Source organism: Moschus berezovskii, chromosome 17, assembly GCF_049115385.1.
Source record: "Moschus berezovskii isolate FMDL1 chromosome 17, NW_MosBer_1.0, whole genome shotgun sequence".
Taxonomy (NCBI): domain Eukaryota; kingdom Metazoa; phylum Chordata; class Mammalia; order Artiodactyla; family Moschidae; genus Moschus; species Moschus berezovskii.
The window spans coordinates 9,023,837-9,045,234 of NC_142476.1; the positions used below are offsets into that span (position 1 = coordinate 9,023,837).

General features: G+C 37.5%; 1 protein-coding gene across 6 annotated transcripts in view; it reads left to right on the forward strand.

The window, feature by feature from the left end:
• Nucleotides 1-21,398, forward strand: part of KCNT2 (potassium sodium-activated channel subfamily T member 2) — a 448,004-nt gene that overhangs the window by 302,636 nt on the left and 123,970 nt on the right. For 5 of the 6 annotated variants that reach the window (XM_088845012.1, XM_088845009.1, XM_088845010.1 and 2 more), the window contains 2 exons: nucleotides 18,311-18,460; nucleotides 19,460-19,689. In XM_088845012.1, the coding sequence (XP_088701138.1) occupies nucleotides 18,311-18,460; nucleotides 19,460-19,689 (380 nt within the window). The remainder of the gene's footprint in view (nucleotides 1-18,310; nucleotides 18,461-19,459; nucleotides 19,690-21,398) is intronic. The other variant, XM_088845013.1, reaches the window with a different exon arrangement.

Here is a 21,398-nt window from a genome sequence, read left to right on the forward strand (position 1 = left end):
AGGCGCCGGGGGGGTTCCAGTCCACAGGATCACAAAGAGTCAGACACAACTGAAGCACTGAGCATGCACGCATAAGGAGGGATCAGGGTTGTTCAGGGCCACAGAACTGAAAGGAGAAATGGTGGGGATTTGGGAGAAATGATCACTTAAGACTTTTCCTTGGGAAATTACTCCTTATAGGAAACAGATGGGAGAAAAGGACAGCAAATATAGTGTAGCATCACAGGATAAAAAGGAGCAAGGATTTCCAAAAAAATAACTGGAGTGTTAACAATACAGATGGCTTAAGATGGAGAAGAAGCAAACAGAATTCGGAGGTCACTGGTTTCTGGGAAGTTCTGAGAAAATTTTGGATGATGGAGACTTTTTCATTTTGAGGTAGGGTGAATGTATGAGGAGATGATAAGAAAGCAAAGCCTGGTCAAAGGCTGCCACTTCATTAGGTTTGTCCAGGAAGATAAGAAAGAGAAAGCATGAAAGCAAATAGTTCTGCTGGTTCCACAGAAGTCGGCTTCTTTGATCGTGGCAGTTAAGATTGTCTGTGATCCCTGGTGACCCTTTCTTCATCTCTCCCATGACAAGCACACACACACACAGACATACACTCACCCACTGTCACCCACACACACACACCCAGACTTCAGAACTGGAGGTTTGAGTTATATATCTGAAGGTTTCTCATTTTTCTTCTATACAGATTAACCTGCACAGAAATGCATTTCTGTGTATCCAAAAATCTATTTGGTTACCTGAGAAATGTTTTTCCACCTATTGAAAGATCAACTAGAACATTATTCTATTAAACATATTTTGAGAAATACAGATACTGCTCAGTCCCTTAATAGCTCATCTTCTGTTATCAAATTAGATTTAAGTATGTTCATTTTGTTTATTGAGGACCCTCTTTGCTCTCATCCACATTGATTTTTATGTCCTTAATTTTCATGATTCTATGTATCATGTTCTCCAAATAACATGATCCTAAATATACTTTATGGTTTCCGCCTTCTACATATTTTTACATGCTGTTCCTTCTGCCTTGAATTTTTTTCTTTTGCTTTCCTAGAGGATTTTCCTGAAATTCAAAGATTCTATATCCTTGTGAATATTTTTAAGCTCCCCAATTTAATGTGATGTCTCCTTTCTATGAGCTCATGTAGAATGTTATGATATTCTGCCAGAGTGTGTATTAAGGTCCTTCTATTTTTTCCTACTTGATAGGGCATAATTTCATTTAAGGTAGAGAACATGTCTTATTCATGTCTTATATAATGTTTCATAGCATGAATGCCCAATAAACATTAGTTAAATAAAATGCATTAATGATGATTCATTGAGGCCCGTGGTTCACAGTAGTGTATGATCCCAGTGCCTTCATCTGCTTTTCATGTCTGCTCCACTGAAATGACAGCTAGTAAATAAAAATCACCAGCTTTCATCAGTAGAAAAGAAGAGATGTCAGTGAGCTTTTAGAAGATGGAAAGTGAGTAAAGGAAGAGCTTTTGATGAAAACCTCATCCCAGCCTATGTTTAGAGGGCGATATAGTAGCACAAAACCTCAGTCCCCGGTGGGGCTCTGGGGTACAAGATTCCTAGAAGAAAAAGGACATGTTTTGATGGAATTTCTGTACACAGAACAAGTTACCTCTGTTTCACCCAGCACAGTACCATTTCTCTGTAATTAAGTTTAGTCAGATATTTGCCATTGGGAATATCAGATTTTTCCTAAATGAATTAGTCTGAATTATAAGCTAGCATATAGTGTGGGGTTGGGCTTCAGCCCTCTTCATCTGACATGTAGAGACCCCAGAATAGATTGTCTGAGCCCCTTCATGCTTAATATAAGATGTAAGAAATCATATTCAGAGACAAAGGAATCTACTTAATATCCCTATATATGATACTCAGAACTTTGAAATATGGTTTTTATCATTTGGTGACAACCAGCATGCAGGTTGAAATGAGGGGAATAAATCCAGCTATTGAATAGAGAACATATATTGAATAGAGAATGTCTCTATTCATATTGAATAGCGAACATAAATCCAGCAATAGAAAGAGAACAATATCTGTATTCACACTGGAACTGTTTGGGGTTTATAGGGAAGATTGGGTCTTATACTCACTAGTAAACAAACAACTTTTTTAAGTCAAAAAACTAAAACATTTAAAAGGAGAGTCAAGCATATATTTTCGAAGCAAGGTTAGTCTCCGTAAAGAGAACAAAAAATACATTAAAAAGAAATTTAGATATATTTTTGAACACTGGAGATGGATAAGTAATAGTTCACAAGAATACTAAAGGTTTATGAAAGGGTGATAATGATTGTTCAAAGAAATGCTGAGGAATTTTTGTTTGTAGAATTTAAAATTTTCAGAATATTTAACTTAAATTTTGGTTAATTATGATTGTGGAGGGTCTGATTTAATCTTCAGTAATAAGGAAAATAGTGATAATAAATACACAAATCCAAAATGATTAAAAATGTTTATAATTATTACTCTCAGAAAGATATAAAAAGGAGTTATGGTAGAGAAATAGAAGGTAAAGACCTTTTAAAATTAATAGAGTAATTGCTGAAATTAAAATTCAGTAAAGTCCTTGAAAGATAATATCTCAGAGATCTTGAGGATTTCAGGTAAAACAGAGAGAATATTTAGGAAAACAAATCAAGTACATGAGATCAATCCAAAAGAAGTAATATTTGATTTAGTGGGTGTTCCCAAAAGGATGGAAAGAATATAAGAAATTGTAACAGAAGAAGGTAAGTCAAGTCTTTAAATTCACGGGACTTCTTGCTTATGAATGACCGTGAATGGAAGAGAATAGCACCTAGAGACATAGCATTGCCGAATTATAAAGCAGTAATGGTGAAGAGAAATGATCTTCAACTTGTAGAAAGGCGGAGAAAACTTAATATTGATTAGGACTCTTAACTTTAGACAAGAGTATTCATCAAGGTAGTTTAACTACAAAGAGGTGTATGGAGGAATACGGATAACTCACAGAACAAGAATGTTAGTCTTTACTTAGTCTAAACATGCATGAACAGTTCTCATTACCACACCTGACAACCAGTCCAATAAGGAACTTTGACCTCAGAACACCCTAGGAGCCGACAGTCTCTGTGGCCACATATCTCAGCAATATGGATGCCCCTTGCCTGCCTGTGTCCTTGTTTAACATACTTCTGAAACAAACTTCTGCATCTGTGTCTGACTGATGGAACCTAGGTCACATGTCTGTACAATAACTAAAACCAAAGATTCCTAAAAAGCTATGGTTAAGATATGAAAAGTCAGACAAGTCTCAACAAGAGACTGGACTAAATTAAAAGCAACCTCCAATTAAAATAAATAAACTAAAAATAAATAAATAAAATAATTTTTTAAAAATGTAGCAGAGGAAGTTTCTCTTTTCTCTTACAACTGGAATTATAAACTCAAAGAAAATAACAAGGAAACTGTAATGAATCAAATTAGAATGTGCCATAATACTGAACAATAAGTGGAGGGCAGGTAAAGAAATTTTTCTTTGATATTCTCTCTTGAACTGCTCAGGGAACCACAGAGAAGGTTATATAATTATATTAATAGCATTCCACTTAACTCTTCAGTGGACTATGTTGCGATAATCCTAATACAATCTCTGCTATCAGGCTCTGTGTACTGTTTTTTTTTCCAGCTTTGCTATATCAACATGTTGCGTTGCACAAGTTTAAGGTATACAATGAGTTCTCCACTTTTATGTGAAGCCATTGATTTATTTATAGCCAGTGAACAAAATGTAGATAGTTACATTTTTAACAATGTAAAAAGTTGCAGCAAATGATACTTTAGAGTAAAATTAGGTAGAAGAGATGGAAGGGAAGAGGGTGACTAACAGCTCAACTTACAAAATGGAAAATCAAGAGACTTGTATCTATACTCACTAATACTGTATATACGTACAGCCCTGTGAGGAATCTTTCGTGAGCTAGTTCTCTAGTCTCAAACCTCAGAGAATGTGATCAATACAAGATTGATACAACCTTCTACAATTGATACAATCCTCTATAATGATATAGTAATATAATTTGATAGCACATCTTTATTAAGAGATAACTCCAAACTCTTCATATTAAGCCCAGAATTTGGAAGCATCTTTCCATCAATTTAAGTTGTGAATGAAGTCACATGTTAAAGATAGCACTAGAGTTAAAATATTATAACTAATCCTGGGAAGGATAGAAGGCAAAAGTAGAGGGCAGCAGAGGATGAGGTGGTTAGGCAATATCATTGACTCAATGGACATGAATTTGAGCAAACTCTGGGAGATAGTGAAGGACAGGGAATCTTGGCATGCTGGGGCTTTCCTGGTGGCTCAGGCAGTAAAGAGTCTGTCCACAATGCAGGAGACCTGAGTTTGATCCTTGGGTTGGAAAGATCCACTGGAGAAGGGAATGAAAGGTTGTTGTGGAAAGACACAAAGACACTGGGATTCTCAGCCTCTGGAGGAGAAGAATTCAATCCGGGGCCAGAGACAAGGCTTGATCGCTCAGAGCTTTTGTGTAATAAAGTTTTATTAAAGCATAAAGGAGATAGAGAAAGTTTCTGACATAGACATCAGAAGGGGGCAGAAAGAGTACCCCCTGCTACTCTTCAGCTGGATGTTATATAGTCACAAGCAGTCTGTTAATGAAAGAAAGGAATGTCTTAAAACTCAGAATGGCACCAGGCCCCTCACCCATTAGATGCATTTTGGGATAATCCTGCCACCAGAGGATTCATCCCGCCATGAAATGATTAACTTGAATCTTGTAGAAGGGCAGATTACCATACAAATAGTTTCTTTTTACATAGATTAGGGGAACAATATATGAGTATAACATACTAGTTTGTCAAGTAGGTTCTGAGCCATTTGGTGGAAGATTCTGAGCCATTTGGTGAAGATAGGGTCTGGGGTAAGTGAGTAGTACATTAACAGAGCTTAAGACCAACATTTCCATAAGAAAAATGCATCGGTTAACTGAAGATTTGAGAATAGTTAACTTCAGGTGAAACCAGTTGTCATTATGGCAACACAGTGTTGTAAGAGAAACTTCCTTTTAAATTTGTATAGAGAAGAAAAAAATATCACTAAGAAAAAAAATATCACAATGTTTCCTCCTGCCGCTTAAGAGAGATAAAAATGTCTGACAACTGCAGGCTATTTCCTCTATTTGGAGACCCCTGGCCTTCCTGCCTGTTACCCTCTCAGGAACGGCTATTCACTCCAGTATTCTGGGCTTGGAGAATTCCATGGACTGTACAGTTCATGGGGTGGCAAAGAGTCAGATATGACTTAGTGACTTTAACATACACACCGGGAGATAGTGAAGGACAGGGAAGCCTGTCCAGGGGGTCCATGGGGTCAGGAAGAGTCGGACACGACTTAACAACTGAACATCAACAACAAATTGTGATGTTTGGTCATTTGTTCATTCATCCTTTCCACAGATAATAATCATTTGCATCCATACAGTGTAAGGCACTATGTTAGAAGTTCGATAAGCACAAGCATGCATACATTCTCATCAGAAAATCTAACATTCGATACAAGGCAGCACACACTGTAGACATGGCTTATGTATGTTCGGAACGCGTTATAAATTTCTCCTAGTAGATCTGTTTGGTTAGTACAGTTTCTTTTAGCTATGGTAAGATTAGTTTGCACACCTTGAGGCTAAACCAAATGATAACATGGACAGACACTAAAGAAACTTGCTACTTACACATAATTTTAAAAGAGCAAACAAAAAATCCTCAAAAAGATAAAATGTGAATAATAGCTACAGGAGCTTATGAAACTTCTATGTCCCCAAATATTATTATTTATGGAAGACAACTTTCCTGAAGATGTCACTGTGATGTTCTAAACTAAAAGGACAGATGTCAGAGAGCAATTCAAAAGCCCAAGGGCACAGAGAGCTTGACCGTAAGCTAAGCGTGTGGTACTTATTCTGTGAGCAAGCAGTCTGTGTTCTGAGAGGCAGGGAGATGGCACATTTAGCTATAAATGTTTATGAATGCTGAAGGCGAGCAGTTGAAAATCAGTGGGGTAGGACCTATTTAATAATGGAATTAAAGAGCTGAGACTGCAGTATCATTATGAGAGATGAATTTCTATTTCACCTGACAGTTTAAAAAGTAGATGAAAAGGCTTTGCAGGTGTTTTTAGGATTTGTGTGTGTGATAATTAGGTGACTACTTGAATTAACTGAGCACTTCAGAAAACCACACTAGAGATTTTGAAGAACAAACAAACTTTAAGGGAAATGAGTTTGGAACACTTTCATGTACAATCAGCCTTTCAAACTTAACGTTTGAGCTCTATTTCATTTCTTCTTTTGAAATCTCTTTCAAAAGGGTGTTCATTGTTTATGTTCACTATTGAGAATGCTTGAAAGCTCAATGGCATTTCTCTATTATCGCCACTTTCACAGCGATTTTTCTCATCCTGAGAATGGCAAACAGCTCTCTGGTTCCATCTAGTGGTAGAAAATTGATTATCATCCTCTACATGGTTTTAATCTTAGGACTCAGGTTTTTGTTTTGAAGTCTAATAATATAAAAAACTGGGGAAGTTCTGCTTTAAGAGTAGAGATGCATAAATCTCTTCCTGGAAGACAGAGGCATCTTCAATTTGAGTTTTATTACTTCTTCTACTTAGAGTTCTTGACTACCTTTCTCCTCGGTAAAATAATCCAACTTGTGTGTCAGATTGCTTCCCAGACCAGGAAGAATAAATGTTCATCCAAAGTTGTATGTTAGCTCTTCCTTTTGTAACCTCACCTGTGGTAGAAGTTTCTGCCTACTCCAATATGCCATTTCCACTCCATAAATTACAATTACATTTTCAATGACACAGGCTACCATTTGTCGAAATCAGTCCTTTTGCCTACAGTGTTGACTGTAGATTCCTGACATTGATAGCAAAGGAAAATCAGAATACCATTAAATAATTTTTAAATAAAGTAGAAGCTTTAGACCACATAAATTAATTACATTAATTTTTTAATTAATGTGTGTGTTTTCAGAGACTCTCCTCTAAAGAATATAAATAGTTATCTGGAACCAAGCTGACATTAATTGGTGAACTACTAAAGTATGGAATTAAATAAAATGTTAATTTTAATTAGATTAAAACCTCTGGGTCACTTGTTTTAGGGTTTTTAAAGTCTACTTTCAATGTAATATAATGAGGCAACAAATATAGTTTCTTATCCTCTTCAAAATAAAGCACCAATTAGGGAACTTTATCTTATCTGATTCTGCAATTATAAATTTAAATGACATCCTTTTCCTAAGGCAAAGATTTCCCCCAGTTATATGTAAAGCCTTTTATTATATATCGATGAATGGGTATTTATACCAAAGATACCTTGTGACAGTATGTTCTTTATTCCCATGGAGGTGAAAATAACTTCATTTGGTAATAAATATATAAAAGCAGCTAATTTGGCAATCTGTGTCAATTTTAGTGAATCTGAAACACCATTTATTGTATATTTAAACACATTATTTAGGGTTGAAAAGAACAAAATGTACTAGCAAAACTAAATTTGATAATGTAATGCAGAGGTGTTCAAGATAGCAAAAGGATTTCCACTAATAATTTCACTGTACAACCGTGAAGGCAGTAATGCCTGCCTGCACTCTATAGTTTACCTTTGTTTTGGTGGCATCTTTAAATACATGAAGAAGATATGAACACAAAAATTCAATTTTACCTTCTAAAAGTTATTAGTATGAATTTTACAAAAAAATCACCTTAATAGAAATAGGGAGCTGCCAGTCAAGTAAGCTTTTATGCTATTTTTTTTATTGTATACATTACTGAGTGGGGTAATTCAGTGCATTTCTGAAATAAGAACAGAGAGTGCATTATAATAAGACTTCAAGGTATTGCATCTGGAACAGGAAATTCCAGTTAGATTCTTGTTTTCTCCTTTCGGGAAAAGTTGATGAGGGGAAACTTTGAAAATCAAAACCGTATCAGATTCTTTTACTGAATTCAATTGCCTAGGAAGCACATTTCTACAGTTGCAGACCCAAGCACTTACTATTTGATGGTCCTGTTCCAATGGGTTGGTTTTGTTGCAACACAGGAGACGGTATGTGAGTGAGTTTATTCTCTGGCAATAAATACCCATCCCTGATAGCTCAGTTGGTAAAGAATCTGCTGCAATGCAGGAGACCCCAGTTTGATTCCTGGGTCAGAAAGATCCGCTGGGGAAGGGATAGGCTACCCACTCCAGTATTCTTGGGCTTCCCTTGTGGCTCAGCTGGTAAAAAAATCTGCCTGAAATGTGGGAGACCTGGGTTTGATCCCTGGTTTGGGAAGATCCTCTGGAAAAGGGAAAGGCTACCTGCTCCAGTATTCTGGCCTGGAGAATCCCTAGGGTTTAGTCCACGGGGTCAGCAAAGAGCTGGACGTGACTGAGCAACTTTCATTTTCACTTTCACTTACCTTGAAAGTGTAATAATGGATTAACCAGGGATGTGCACTTTGCATTTGAAAGAAAAGCAAAATCATTTGTCAACTTTATTTTTTTTTTTTTTTTGGTAATTAATTTATTTTTTATTGGAGGCAAATTATTTTACAATATTATATTGGTTGGTTTTGCCATACATTGACATGAATTCGCCCTGGGTGTACATAAGTTCCCCCTCCTGAACCCCCCTCCCACCTCCCTCCTCCCTTTATCCTCCCTCTGGGTCATCCCCGCATGCCAGCCCCGAGCATCCTATAACATGCATTGACCCTGAACTAGTGATTCGTTTCACATATGACAACATACATGTTTCAGTGCCATTCTCCCAAATCATCCCACCCTCACCCTCTCCCATAGAGTCCCAAAGACTGTTCTATACATCTGTGTCTCTTTTGCTGTCTCGTATACAGGGTTATCATTTGCAACTTTCTAAATTCCATATATATGCGTTAGTATACTGTATTGGTGTTTTTCTTTCTGGCTTACTTCACTCTGTATAATAGGCTCCAGTTTCATCCACCTCATTAGAACTGATTCAAATGTATTCTTTTTAATGGCTGAATAATACTCCATTGTGTATAAGTACCAAAGCTTTCTTAGCCATTCGTCTGCAGATGGACATCTAGGTTGATTCCATGTCCTGGCTATTATAAACAGTGCTGCAGTGAACATTGGAGTACATGTGTCTCTTTCAATTCTGGTTTCCTTGGTGTGCATGCCCAGGAGTGCGATTGCTGGATCATATGGCAGTTCTATTTCCAGTTTTTTGAGGAATCTCCACACTGTTCTCCATAGTGGCTGTACTAGTTTGCATTCCCACCAACAGTGTAAGAGGGTTCCTTTCTCTCCACATCCTCTCTAGCATTTATTGTCAACTTTAATTTATGCACCACTGAAAAATTAACTGGAGCAAGTGATATTTCTAACTGGGGAACAATAAGCAGAAAAAAATGTAACTTATTTCAAATTTTTATTTTATTTAAGTGAAAGCAGGTTTATTTAGAGAGATACACATTCCATAGATGGAATATGGTCCATCTCAGAGAGAGACCTAAAATATTGGGTGGTTAGTTTTATAGACTGGATAATTTCATATGCCAGTGAGTGGAGGATTATTCCAACTATTTGGGGGAAGGGGTGTGGCTTCCAGGAATTGGGTTACCGCCCACTTCTGGCCTTTTATGGTCGTGAGAGGGACTTTCCGTCTTGTCCCAAGATTGGTGACTGCAACCTAAAACCAAGGAGGAAAAAGAGTCAAGTATCTCATTTTCTAATCTCCCCACCCTTCCATAGAAAGAAAAGATCAGAGAAGGCCAGTAGAAAAGCACAGTGTATTTGCACCTACCCTGGTTGTGCAGATGGTAAATAATGTGTCTTCAGTGCAGGAGACCTGGGTTCAACTTGCAATCCCTGGGTCAGGATGATCCCCTGGAGAAGGGACTGACAACCCAATCCAGTATTCTTACCTGGGAGTGGCAAAGAGTTGGACACAACTGACTGACTAACACTTTCATTTTCACTAGCCTCATGAAATGAAGTTCATGAAATGACCCAATTAATACTCGTGGAGAATGAGGTGTGTCTGCAGAAAGCAGGGACCAGTATGTCATTCCCCAGTTGGACATCAGTGTATGTAGTTTTCTGATTATTTGAACATGAGGACAAAAGAATCAAAGAGAGAGAGATGGCAGGACCTTCACGACCATGCATGTGTTTCCAGCATCAGAGCTGATGACTCGAAAAGATGTACCTTCTCTCTGAGGTGCCCTGTCTAAGGGTGCTGCTGTGGGGTGAGGAAACCCAAGAAGCCAAAGGCTGTCAGGTGCGCGGGACGTCTGTCTGGGAAGTAGGTAAGGCAGAGTGGACAGGGATGGCACACGGAGGCCCAGCCCTCCGCATCCCACAAACATGGTCACCTGACTCTAGGAGATACCTTTGATGACCAGCGTGAGTCACTTCAGATCCACAGCATTCCAGGGAGAATTAGCCTCAGCTGGGAAGACTGGACTTTCAAATCAGATGAGACTGAGCTTTCTAATCATTGAACGGGATTTGAAAGAAGTGTGAGCTGCCCAGTACATTATTATTACTGGACAGGAATTGGAAATTTGAAAGAGCTTGGGTTAAGGTACAGGGTCTTGAAAATTTTGACATGAAAGTTGCAATTTACTTCACCAGACATTTTTGTTTGTTTTCTCATAAACACTTCTCTATCACCTCTCCTTACACCTCTCCTTTCTTTTTCCAAATATATGTATATATATATATATATATATATATATATATGTAAGACCTTTGTTTAGGGTTTAAGCATTCAGAAAGGAACAGGCATAAGCCTCCTTTGGTTCTAGGATGTGCATGAAGCTTTTCTAAGGCTCTCATGACTATGGTATTGGATTTATGAATTTTTACAGTATGACCTTTTTTTGTTCAGGGAAAATAGAGACTTTTTCAAGCATTGAGCATAAGCTTTTATTCTGTTTCCTCTATTTTCCTAGTAGAATATTTTCTTTTTATATTCTTTTATTTCCTTTATTTTTTCTGCTAACACCTTTTCTAAGAACTGGAGCTGGCATTATTTTGAAAATTAAGGTAGACATAAACCTGTCTGCTGCTGCTGCTAAGTCACTTCAGTCGTGTCCGACTCTGTGTGACCCCATAGACGGAAGCCCACCAGGCTCCCCCATCCCTGGGATTCTCCAGGCAAGAACACTGGAGTGGGTTGCCATTTCCGTCTCCATAAACCTGTCTAGGAATAATCCAGTCAGTTACTATATAAAGAAATTACTATTGCATTACCAGTCAATATGGTAAAGCAGCCTGTAAAAGGTCAGAAATATAACTACAGGCTATATTATTTTACATGATGGAATTTACTTTGAGGCTAACAGTAAGTAAATGCAGAAGCAGACTGTCTTCCCTAAATGGTCATTCGATTTATGTAAACACAGAGTAAATCTTTCTTAAATGGCTTTTCATAATTTTCATGAAGCTTTTCATTCTTTGCTTTTTGTCCTTAGTATCTTTCATGTTTTTTTACTGCTGCTGAGGTTAAGTTCATTTCATGTCCATTTATGATTATGAAACTCAGAGAAGGATTTTTCCCCTCATTCTAATAGCAAATTCATCATAGGGAAAGTAATTAATAAGACCTAAAAAATGATTTTGGTGAAGGAGAAAGGAATTATATAATTAGAAAAGCAGAAAATTTAGTAATTGAGCATGAAGAACACTGTTAGGTTATACTCTGTTTATTTAACAAAACATTTATTAAGACTTACTCTGTCAGACCAGACGTCTTGTCTCAGAGATAGCATGGTAAACAAGAGATGATCCTTTGTCCCATGGAGCCTATTTCACAAGGAAGCAAGACATTAAGGATTAGTTAATATAATTTAATGTTATACTCTGATGCTGGGAAGGATTGGGGGCGGGAGGAGAAGGGGACGACAGAGAATGAGATGGCTGGATGGCATCACCGACTCGATGGACATGAGTTTGAGTGAACTCCGGGAGTTGGTGATGGACAGGGAGGCCTGGCGTGCTGTGATTCATGGGGTCGCAAAGAGTCGGACATGACTGAGCGACTGAACTGAACTGAATGTTATACTATCATGAAGTCCACCGCTGCACAGCTGAAAGAGTAATGACTGTGGGTCCAAGGATGAGGAGGGCATAGGCGGAAGAATGAACAGGTTAAAAGACCTGGATAAATTTCTTGATCAGGGGAAACTAAAGTTTGCTGGAGCACCCAAGAGAAAAGAGACAGAAATGACAGATGAAATTTGGAAGCCAGGCATGGCATAGGTCAGGAGGGATTGGTAGTGATGGTAAGAAAGTTTACCTTTTTCAGATGGGAGGAGGAAACTCTTTAATTATTTTTAACAGGAAAGTGACCTGAAGTGATTTGAGATTTTGAAATTCACTCGTATTGTAGAACCAGTCCATACAAAAGGCAAGGAAATGGAATGGGAATATTTTAAGAGTGTAAGAGTTGATGATGGAGAAAAGGGTAAGTGGTGCGTTGAAGAGTTATTTAAGTGGTAGATTTCTCTTGTATACAATGGAAATAGATTATTTACTCAGCTATATGATTATTTTGTCTCATTAAAAATTAATCTTGAATTAAGTCTGCCCAAATACGTGAAATAGGAAAAGATGAAAGAAAATAAGAATAGAATGATAAGTTGAAAACAAGAGGTTTATGCCTTGTTTTTTAACAAATCTATAGGCTATAAAATGCCCTGTATTATTAATAAAGGTTAGAGTAAAATTTGGCTCTCAAATTCTAGTAGCCCAAAGAAAAGAAACAGAACGGCTACACATTCACACTGAATATTGGAGTATTCAGAACTGAAGCTTCTGAATTAAAGGTAGTGTTTGTTACTAAAGACTTGAAACCACTGATCCTCAGTTTCTTTATCTATGTGATGGGCATAATACTAGCATGCATCTTAAAGGCTGTCAGAAGAATCAGATTCTTCATTAAACAAATATGTTTTGAACTCACTTCACTGTACTCTGTAAAATGCCCTGGTTACTGGATATCCCACAGAAAACAAGATAGACAGTGGTCTGAGAAGTTACGGTGTTTACATTCTGCTTCATGCTGAGTGAGAGATTGTGGCAGAAAGAGAGAAGTAATAACCATACAAATGAAGTTATGTCAGAATCACAAAGACGTGAGTTTCACCCAGATGTATTAATCATTCCAATAATCATATCAACAATATTCTTTTTCAAGTAATGAAGCTGATTTTAAGTTCATATGGAAAAATGAAGAAACGAAAATAGCAAGAAAATTTTTGAAGGAGAGCAATAAAGAGAGGGATTATCCTGATGTATTTTAGAACAATTTTGTACCTAAAATCATTGATATAGTAGTGACTATATCGGAGAAGGCAATGGCAAGCCACTCCAGTACTCTTGCCTAGAAAATCCCATGGATGGAGGAGCCTGGTAGGCTGCAGTCTGTGGGGTCGCTAAGGGTCGGACACAACTGAGTGACTTCACTTTCACTTTTCACTTTCACACACTGGAGAAGGAAATGGCAACCCACTCCAGTGTTCTTGCCTGGAGAATCCCAGGGACGGGGGACCCTGGTGGGCTTTTGTCTATGGGGTCACACAGAGTCGGACACGACTGAAGTGACGCAGCAGCAGCAACAGTGTTAGGGAATGGACAAAGGCAAATCAACGTGACAGACTAGAAACTTGAGATAGAGGCCCATAGGCACCTAGGAATTTGGTGTTTGATAATGGAGTTATTTTAAATCAGTGGGTGAAAAAATGGACTATTCAATAAATTGAATAACTTGGTAACCATTTGGAAAAAAGTTGATACATTCATCATAGTTTGAAGGGAAAATATTACTTTCTGCTTAAATAAAATGTTACTCTCAAAATATTGGTAAAAAGGGGGTGGGGGTGTATAATATACCATATAATGCTGCTTTGAAAGGTAGCAGTGAAAAATTAAATCAACAAAAACTTAAAATCCTCACTATTAGTTTTGGTTTGTTTCTTCACTTTTGTGAACATGCATTTCATTTTAAAAATCTATTTCAGACACTTAAACACACAAGAATATTATCATGAGCATCCATGAACCTAGCATTCCAAATGTTTTTTTATTTCAAATGTTTCTGAAGCCCACATATATGATCTCTGATTTACCTGTCTTCTCCCTCGGACCTAGTTCACTAAATACCCTACCTAGAGCTACTTAATTCTTCGAACATCTTATATTTTATATTTCCCCATGATGCTCACTAAGAATTAGTTCTTGCATTTTCACTTTTAGCTGTATGGAATTTATTTATTTATCCACTCATTCAATCATTAATTTTTGTATTTCTGATGGCCATTTGGTCCTTACGCCGTTTATTCCTATTTTTCTTTTCCATCAGCAAATACACCCAGGTCCACCTTCAGAACACGCCCAGAATCTCCCCTGGTCCAAAGCCATCACTTTCTGGCTGGGTCATTGTGATAAAGTCCTCACTGGTCATTGCCACTGCTTCAGTCTATTCTCAGAACAAGGACTAGAGGGATTTTTTGCAAAATATAAATCAGAATCTTTGCAAATTTTCCCAAAAAAGCCCAACATGATTGTAAGATTTTAGAAATCCCCATGTGACCCGTGTCCCTGCCAGTTATTCCTCTGACCTCATTTCCTCCTCCTCCCTCAGCCCCAGCCAAGCTGGATACCTTGCTTTTCCTCAGCCACACCAGGCACCACCTGGCCCCAGGGAAGCACTTGCTGTTGCTTCTGCCTGAAAAAGTCTTCTCTGCTATGGTTATCTCTCTCATTCTTTTCAGGATTTTTACTTAGATGTCATTCTCTCTGGGAGGTCTTCTTCGATTAATGCATTTATTTTCTAACCCACCCCTGAAAATTTCCCTCTTTTTTCTCCCTACCACTTACCACTTCCAACACATAATTTGCTTTATTGCCAGTTTTCCTCCACTAGAGGCTTCAAGAAAGAAAGCATTTCTGCCCTTTTGTCAACTGCCTTAGCCTTGAAATCTAGAACTTTTCTTGGCACATCCCAAGTGCTCAATAAATATTTCATGTAGGAATTAATAAGTGAGACCCAGACATACCCATCAGTAGAAGATGGAGTGGCTAAGTTCCAACGTTTCTCAAGCAATTAACATGAAGTGAAAAGGAAAAAATTCTGTATATTTACAATTAGCTGAACTTAGAGACTCATTAAAAAATGTTTGGTAAAAAGGTGCCATTATGAAATAGCATGAAGACAAGCAAGTGATTTAAGGAAATTCATTACAGTCATCCTTGTCCAAATCCCTCCTTTTCTGTTTCCTTCCAAGTTACCACATTGCATTTCCATTTCAGCAGTTGGAATTAGATTCGTGATTCGCTTGAACAGCTCTTAGTGCCCTTATGCGACTATTATTTGACCCTATGCTGCCTTTCAGATGCCAAACAAATCCTGATGAATTACTGGCACCTTCTCTCATGTTTTCAGCCCTTTAAATGGATTCTGTCTTTGCCAAGTGCTATCTTGCCAAGCAGCAGTATGGTACATATCAAAGATAGCTTTATTTGTCAAAGGAAAGGTGTTCTTCACCAAGAATAATCATTCTTAGGAAACAGTAGTTAGATGTAGCCATATGTATTCCATAATCAGATGTGTTTTGTTTTATATTTTCCTATTTCCAAAAAATATATTCAGTTCAGTCCAGTCGCTCAGTCATGTCCGATTCTTTGCAACCCCATGAATCACAGCACGCCAGGCCTCCCTGTCCATCACCAACTCCTGGAGTTCACTCAGACTCACCTCCATTGAGTTGGTGATGCCATCCAGCCATCTCATCCTCTGTCGTCCCCTTCTCCTCCTGCCTCCAATCCCTCCCAACATCAGAGTCTTTTCCAGTGAGTCAACTCTTCGCATGAGATGGCCAAAGTATTGGAGCTTCAGCTTCAGCATCACTCCTTCCAATGAACATCCGGACTGATCTCCTTTAGAATGGACTGGTTGGATCTCCTTGCAGTCCAAGGGACTCTCAAGAGTCTTCTCCAACACCACAGTTCAAAAGCATCAATTTTTCGGCGATCAGCTTTCTTCACAGTCCGACTCTCACATCCATACATGACCACGGGAAAAACCATAGCCTTGGTCATAGCTTTCCTTCCAAGGAGTAAGCGTCTTTTAATTTCATGGCTGCAATCAGCATCTGCAGTGATTTTGGAGCCCAAAAAAATAAAGTCTGACACTGTTTCCACTCTTTCCCCATCTATTTCCCATGAAGTGATGGGACCAGATGCCATGATCTTAGTTTCCTGAATGTTGAGCTTTAAGCCAACTTTTTCACTCTCCTCTTTCACTTTCATCAAGAGGCTTTTTAGTTCCTCTTCACTTTCTGCCATAAGGTCGGTGTCATCTGCATATCTGAGGTTCAGTTCAGTTCAGTTCAGTCGCTCAGTCGTGTCCGACTCTTTGCGACCCCATGAATCACAGCATGCCAGGCCTCCCTGTCCATCACCAATTCCCGGAGTTCACTCAAACTCATGTCCACAGAGTCGGTGATGCCATCCAGCCATCTCATTCTGTCGTCCCCTTCTCCTCCCACCCCCAACCTTTCCCAGCTATATTAATATTATGGAAAAAAAGGGTAAAGGTTTTAATAGTAATATTGTTCATATTGTTGACTAGGAATGTTGAAAGTCGCTCCAAAATTCAGCAATGAAGAAGATATACCAGCAAAATAATAATGTAAACTAACATTTACTGAAGATTACTATGCTCTCCAAATCTGCTAAATGATTTGTTTGTACTATCTCATTTAATTCAACCCAGTAACACTGATAATATTTTTTTATGGAAGTAAACTATCATAGAGAAGTTGAAGAACTCACCCAAGATTGCAGAGTTAGGGTTTAGATCAAGCAGTCAGACTCCAAGGCCCAGGATCTTAAGTCTTAAGCTTTCCTGATAGCTCAGTTGGTAAAGAATCCGCTTGCAATGCAGGGGACCCCAGTTTGATTCCTGGGTCGGGAAGATCCCCTGGAGAAGGAATAGGCTACCCATTCCAGTATTCTTGGGCTTCCCTTGTGGCTCAGTGGTAAAGACTCCGCCTGCAACGCAGGAGACCTGGGTTTGATCCCTGGTTTGGGAAGATCCCCTGGAGAAGGGAATGGCAACCCACTCCAGTATTCTTTCCTAGAGAATTCCACAGTCCATGGAGTCATAAAGAGTTGGACACGACTGAGCAACTTTCACTTTCAAGAAGGAATAAAGTACAAATGAAACATACCTGGAAAGTATACATTTATATAAAAAAAAAACTATTGACACTTTGAAAATGTTTATAAAAGTTTTATCTCCCAGTAACCCTTCAAAGAAAACTCAGTTAAAAATATGATAGATATGACTTTAATCTGTACAGAAGCTACAGAGATTATGGTGAAATATTTTTGATTTTTATAAATGTATCACATTTATTGTAGAATGTGTATTTCTTGTACTTAACAGAGTTCATAAGCTTTATTCACCAAGTGGAATTTATTGTACAAAATGGGAAATGATTCATGTATATTCACAATAAATTTTGCATAAATTGAATTTTTAATACATTTCTAAAGCCACTGAGCAGGCTATTCTAGTGGGGAAAAAAGAAACTACATTTTCTCTGATAAACTTATCTTCTTTTTAAAAAGTACTTTTGGAAATCTTTTTCAGAGATTCTTTTATCACAAAATGTATCTTTTGTTAACTTCTACACAATTGGGAGAATGCCACTGCTATAATTTGGACAGAAATAAAGAGTATTTTTTTATGAAAACAAACTAATAAATTGAGATGTATATATTCATAATTTTAAATACAAAGCAAAGTCAAAAACATACAGGGGCCAAGCAGGTATTATAAGTGGGATGAAGTGGGCTATACTATTGAGACTATAAGACAAGTATTATATGCAGGCTGTGCATGCCATGATATACGTAAACAAAGTCTAAAATTCAGTTGCTGCAGCTCACTGGTGCATGATCACAATAAATGCTTTTATTAATTGGATTGTGAAATACTTTTAAAGAATTTGCCATTTAGCAAGCATCTATATTCTGTAGTTTTGAAATTCTTGTAGGTGACGCTTTGTAAATATTTGGTGATCACGTCATCATTTTGAGCACCACACAGATACTTCTTTGAACTATGCTTGTTCCTCGCTGCAGCTGGGAAACTCTGGATTATGTAGGACAGCGACTGTGCTCTGAGCCACATTCACTGTTTGTCTCTGCGTGTGTATGTGTGTGTGCTTTTGTTGCAGAGAAGGCCAGCAGTCGCCAGAACAGTGGCAGAAGATGTACGGCAGATGCTCTGGGAATGAAGTGTACCACATCGTTCTGGAAGAAAGCACATTTTTTGCTGAATATGAAGGAAAGAGCTTCACATATGCTTCTTTCCATGCACACAAAAAGTATGTTTCCGTCTCAGAATGGAATTAAAATATTAATTTACATCGTTTTCCATAATGTAGCCCATATTGGTGCTCATATTGAAGTATTTTTGAATTACTATCATAATTATTGAGACATTTGAATTCTCGCCTTTTGTATGGTCTCTACAAGTTAAGATTCTTGGGTATAAAGTGTAAATTAGTAGGAATATTGACTGAGAGTGAAAGCGTTATTCACTCAATCATGTCCAACTCTTTGCAGCCCCATGGACTATAGCTCATGTCCAACTCTTTGCAACCCCATGGACTATAGCCCACCAGGCTCCTCTCTCCATGGAATTCTCCAGGCAAGAATTCTGGAGCAGGTTGCCATTCCCTTCTCCAGGGGATTTTCTTGATCCAGGGATCAAACTCAGGTCTCCTGTATTGCAGGCAGATTCTTTACTGTCAGAGGCACCAGGAAAACCCAGTATTGACTTTAGCATCTTTTGAATTATCTTTAAAAACATTTTCAGTTCAGTTCAGTTCAGTTAATGCTGTAGAAATTCACAAGAAAATGAATCTTTTGTGTAGATCTAAATTTTAAAGTGTTAATTAAAATACTGTTTTATTTTTTGGCCAAATTAAGATATACATTTGATGGTAAGACCCAGTATAAATACAAAATTTACCAAAAAAAAAAAAAAGCCCTTACTAAATGATATTTATTTTGATGTTTTCTTTTATCTTTTATTCCATTCTTTTTATTAAATATATATATATTGTCTTAAGTATCCAAACTGATTTCACAACACACTAAAGATACTGTTGTGTCTTTTTTTGGTTCGTTTTCTTCTATAAAGACAAGAACTTTGAACTTATAGAATCTTTCAAGCTTTGAAATCTTCCTATTTGAGGCTTTAATTTTACTTTGCCTTTTAATAGTTTACTTATTTTCTTAATATGCAAGCTGAAGAAAAAAATCTAAGACCTTTGCTGAACTTTAAACTTAAACTCCTTTATTTTCTTTTCTAAATTAAGGTTTGGTGTCTGCTTGATTGGTATTAGGAGGGAGGATAATAAAAACATTTTGCTGAATCCAGGTCCTCGATATATTATGAATGCCACAGATACATGTTTTTATATTAATATTACCAAAGAAGAGAATTCAGCATTTAAAAACCACGACCATCAGAAAAAAAGCAATGTACCAAGGTCATTTTATCATGGACCATCTAGATTGCCTGTACATAGCATAATTGCCAGCATGGGTAAGTATAAATAAATTTGAAAATATAATTAATTTCCTTCTTTAAAAAGAATTATAACTATATTTGTTTTTCTCAAAATTCCAAAGTCAAATTTAAAATATACTTGCGTGTATTACAGACTTGGTGTTCAGTCAGTTCAGTTCAGTTCAGTTGCTCAGTCGTGTCCGACTCTCCGCGACCCCATGAATCACAGCACACCAGGCCTCCCTGTCTATCACCAACTCCCAGAGTTCACTCAAACTCATGTCCAAATAACTAAATATACAGAACAAAATTTCCAATCTGTTAAACTGGTAAGAAATTAAAATAGTTCAAAACTTCTAACAATAGTTTCATATATCTGATTAGAATATAAACACCAGACACTTCTGTATTTCTAAGTTCTATGTTCAGTTATCAGTAATGGCTCTTTCAGATTCTCTGTTTCCCCAAACTCCCCAATCTTTTATCTAATTCTTACTGAAGCTGGCTTCTGTGACACAGAAATTTTTTTAAAAAGATTCAGACAAATAAAAACTTCCATTGAATTTTGTCACCAAACCACATACAAACCCACATGCACTAGTTTCTATCACAAGGAAAATGTGTTCCTTCTTTTAATATTTTAATATAAATAACTTCACTTATGCAGCAAGCCATTCTCCATTTCCCTCTTAGGGACTTCACTTTTGTATTAATCCTAATTACTTGAATTCTTTTTTTTTTTTTAAATCACCAATTCATTCTTCCTCCCTGCTTCTCTCTCTCTCTGACCCTCTTCATGTCTCTCCCACACACACACGCTTCTGGACTTCATGCCTTGACATCTTCACAGATAAATTCCAAGTGTTGTATTCAGTTGCTGGCTTGAAATCTTACCATTCCCTCACGTCTCTACCAGTTCAGTCTGAAATCTGCAACCAGTATATCACTGAAACTGCTCTGGCAAGGCCACTGCTCTACTCTTCCTCACTAAATCCAGTGGAATCGTCACAGCATATGACAATATTGACCATGTTCTTCTTAAAACGCTCTAGTGCTATTTCCTCTGCACCCTGCACATTCATTTTCCCTCAATTGTCGCGTCTGCTCTCAAAGATTCAGTTCTCCCCCATAAACTGATGATCCCCTTACCTAAATCATGACCCTAAATCTCTTTTCACAGCAACATATTCAGCTGTCCACGGGCTATTTGGAAAAATCAAACAAGCATTGGAAAAACCAATGTGGTATATTCAAATTGAGCTAATCTTTCTATATGCATTCAAAATAATTTCCTCCTTCATTTTTCTTTTTTTTTTGCTAAAAAATATGATACCATCATCCTTTGATTTGTAGTGACAGATTCTAATGTTTCACTTTTCTTCTCTTCTTGTACTTTGTATTTCACTGAATTACACTAAATTTGATCAAGTGGCCTCTAGCGTCATTCATTGCCGTGTCCATGCTCAGTGTGGTTGCTCTGGATCTCCACCGTCCTGTGCTTCCACTGCAGAATCCCCGCAGTCTCTTCTCCATGCCTCCAGCTTTGCTGCCCTGCACTGCTCTCCACCTTACCACCAGAGTAACACTTTTTACATAATGTTATAATCATGCTCCTGTATTAATCTTTAATTTCTTCCTATTAGCTATTGGGAAAAAAGTCTAAATTTTATACTATAAAATGGTTGACAATTGGATGACCAAAATCTCTTTCTCTTTTTTTTTTTAACTTGAAGCAGTCCTTGTTT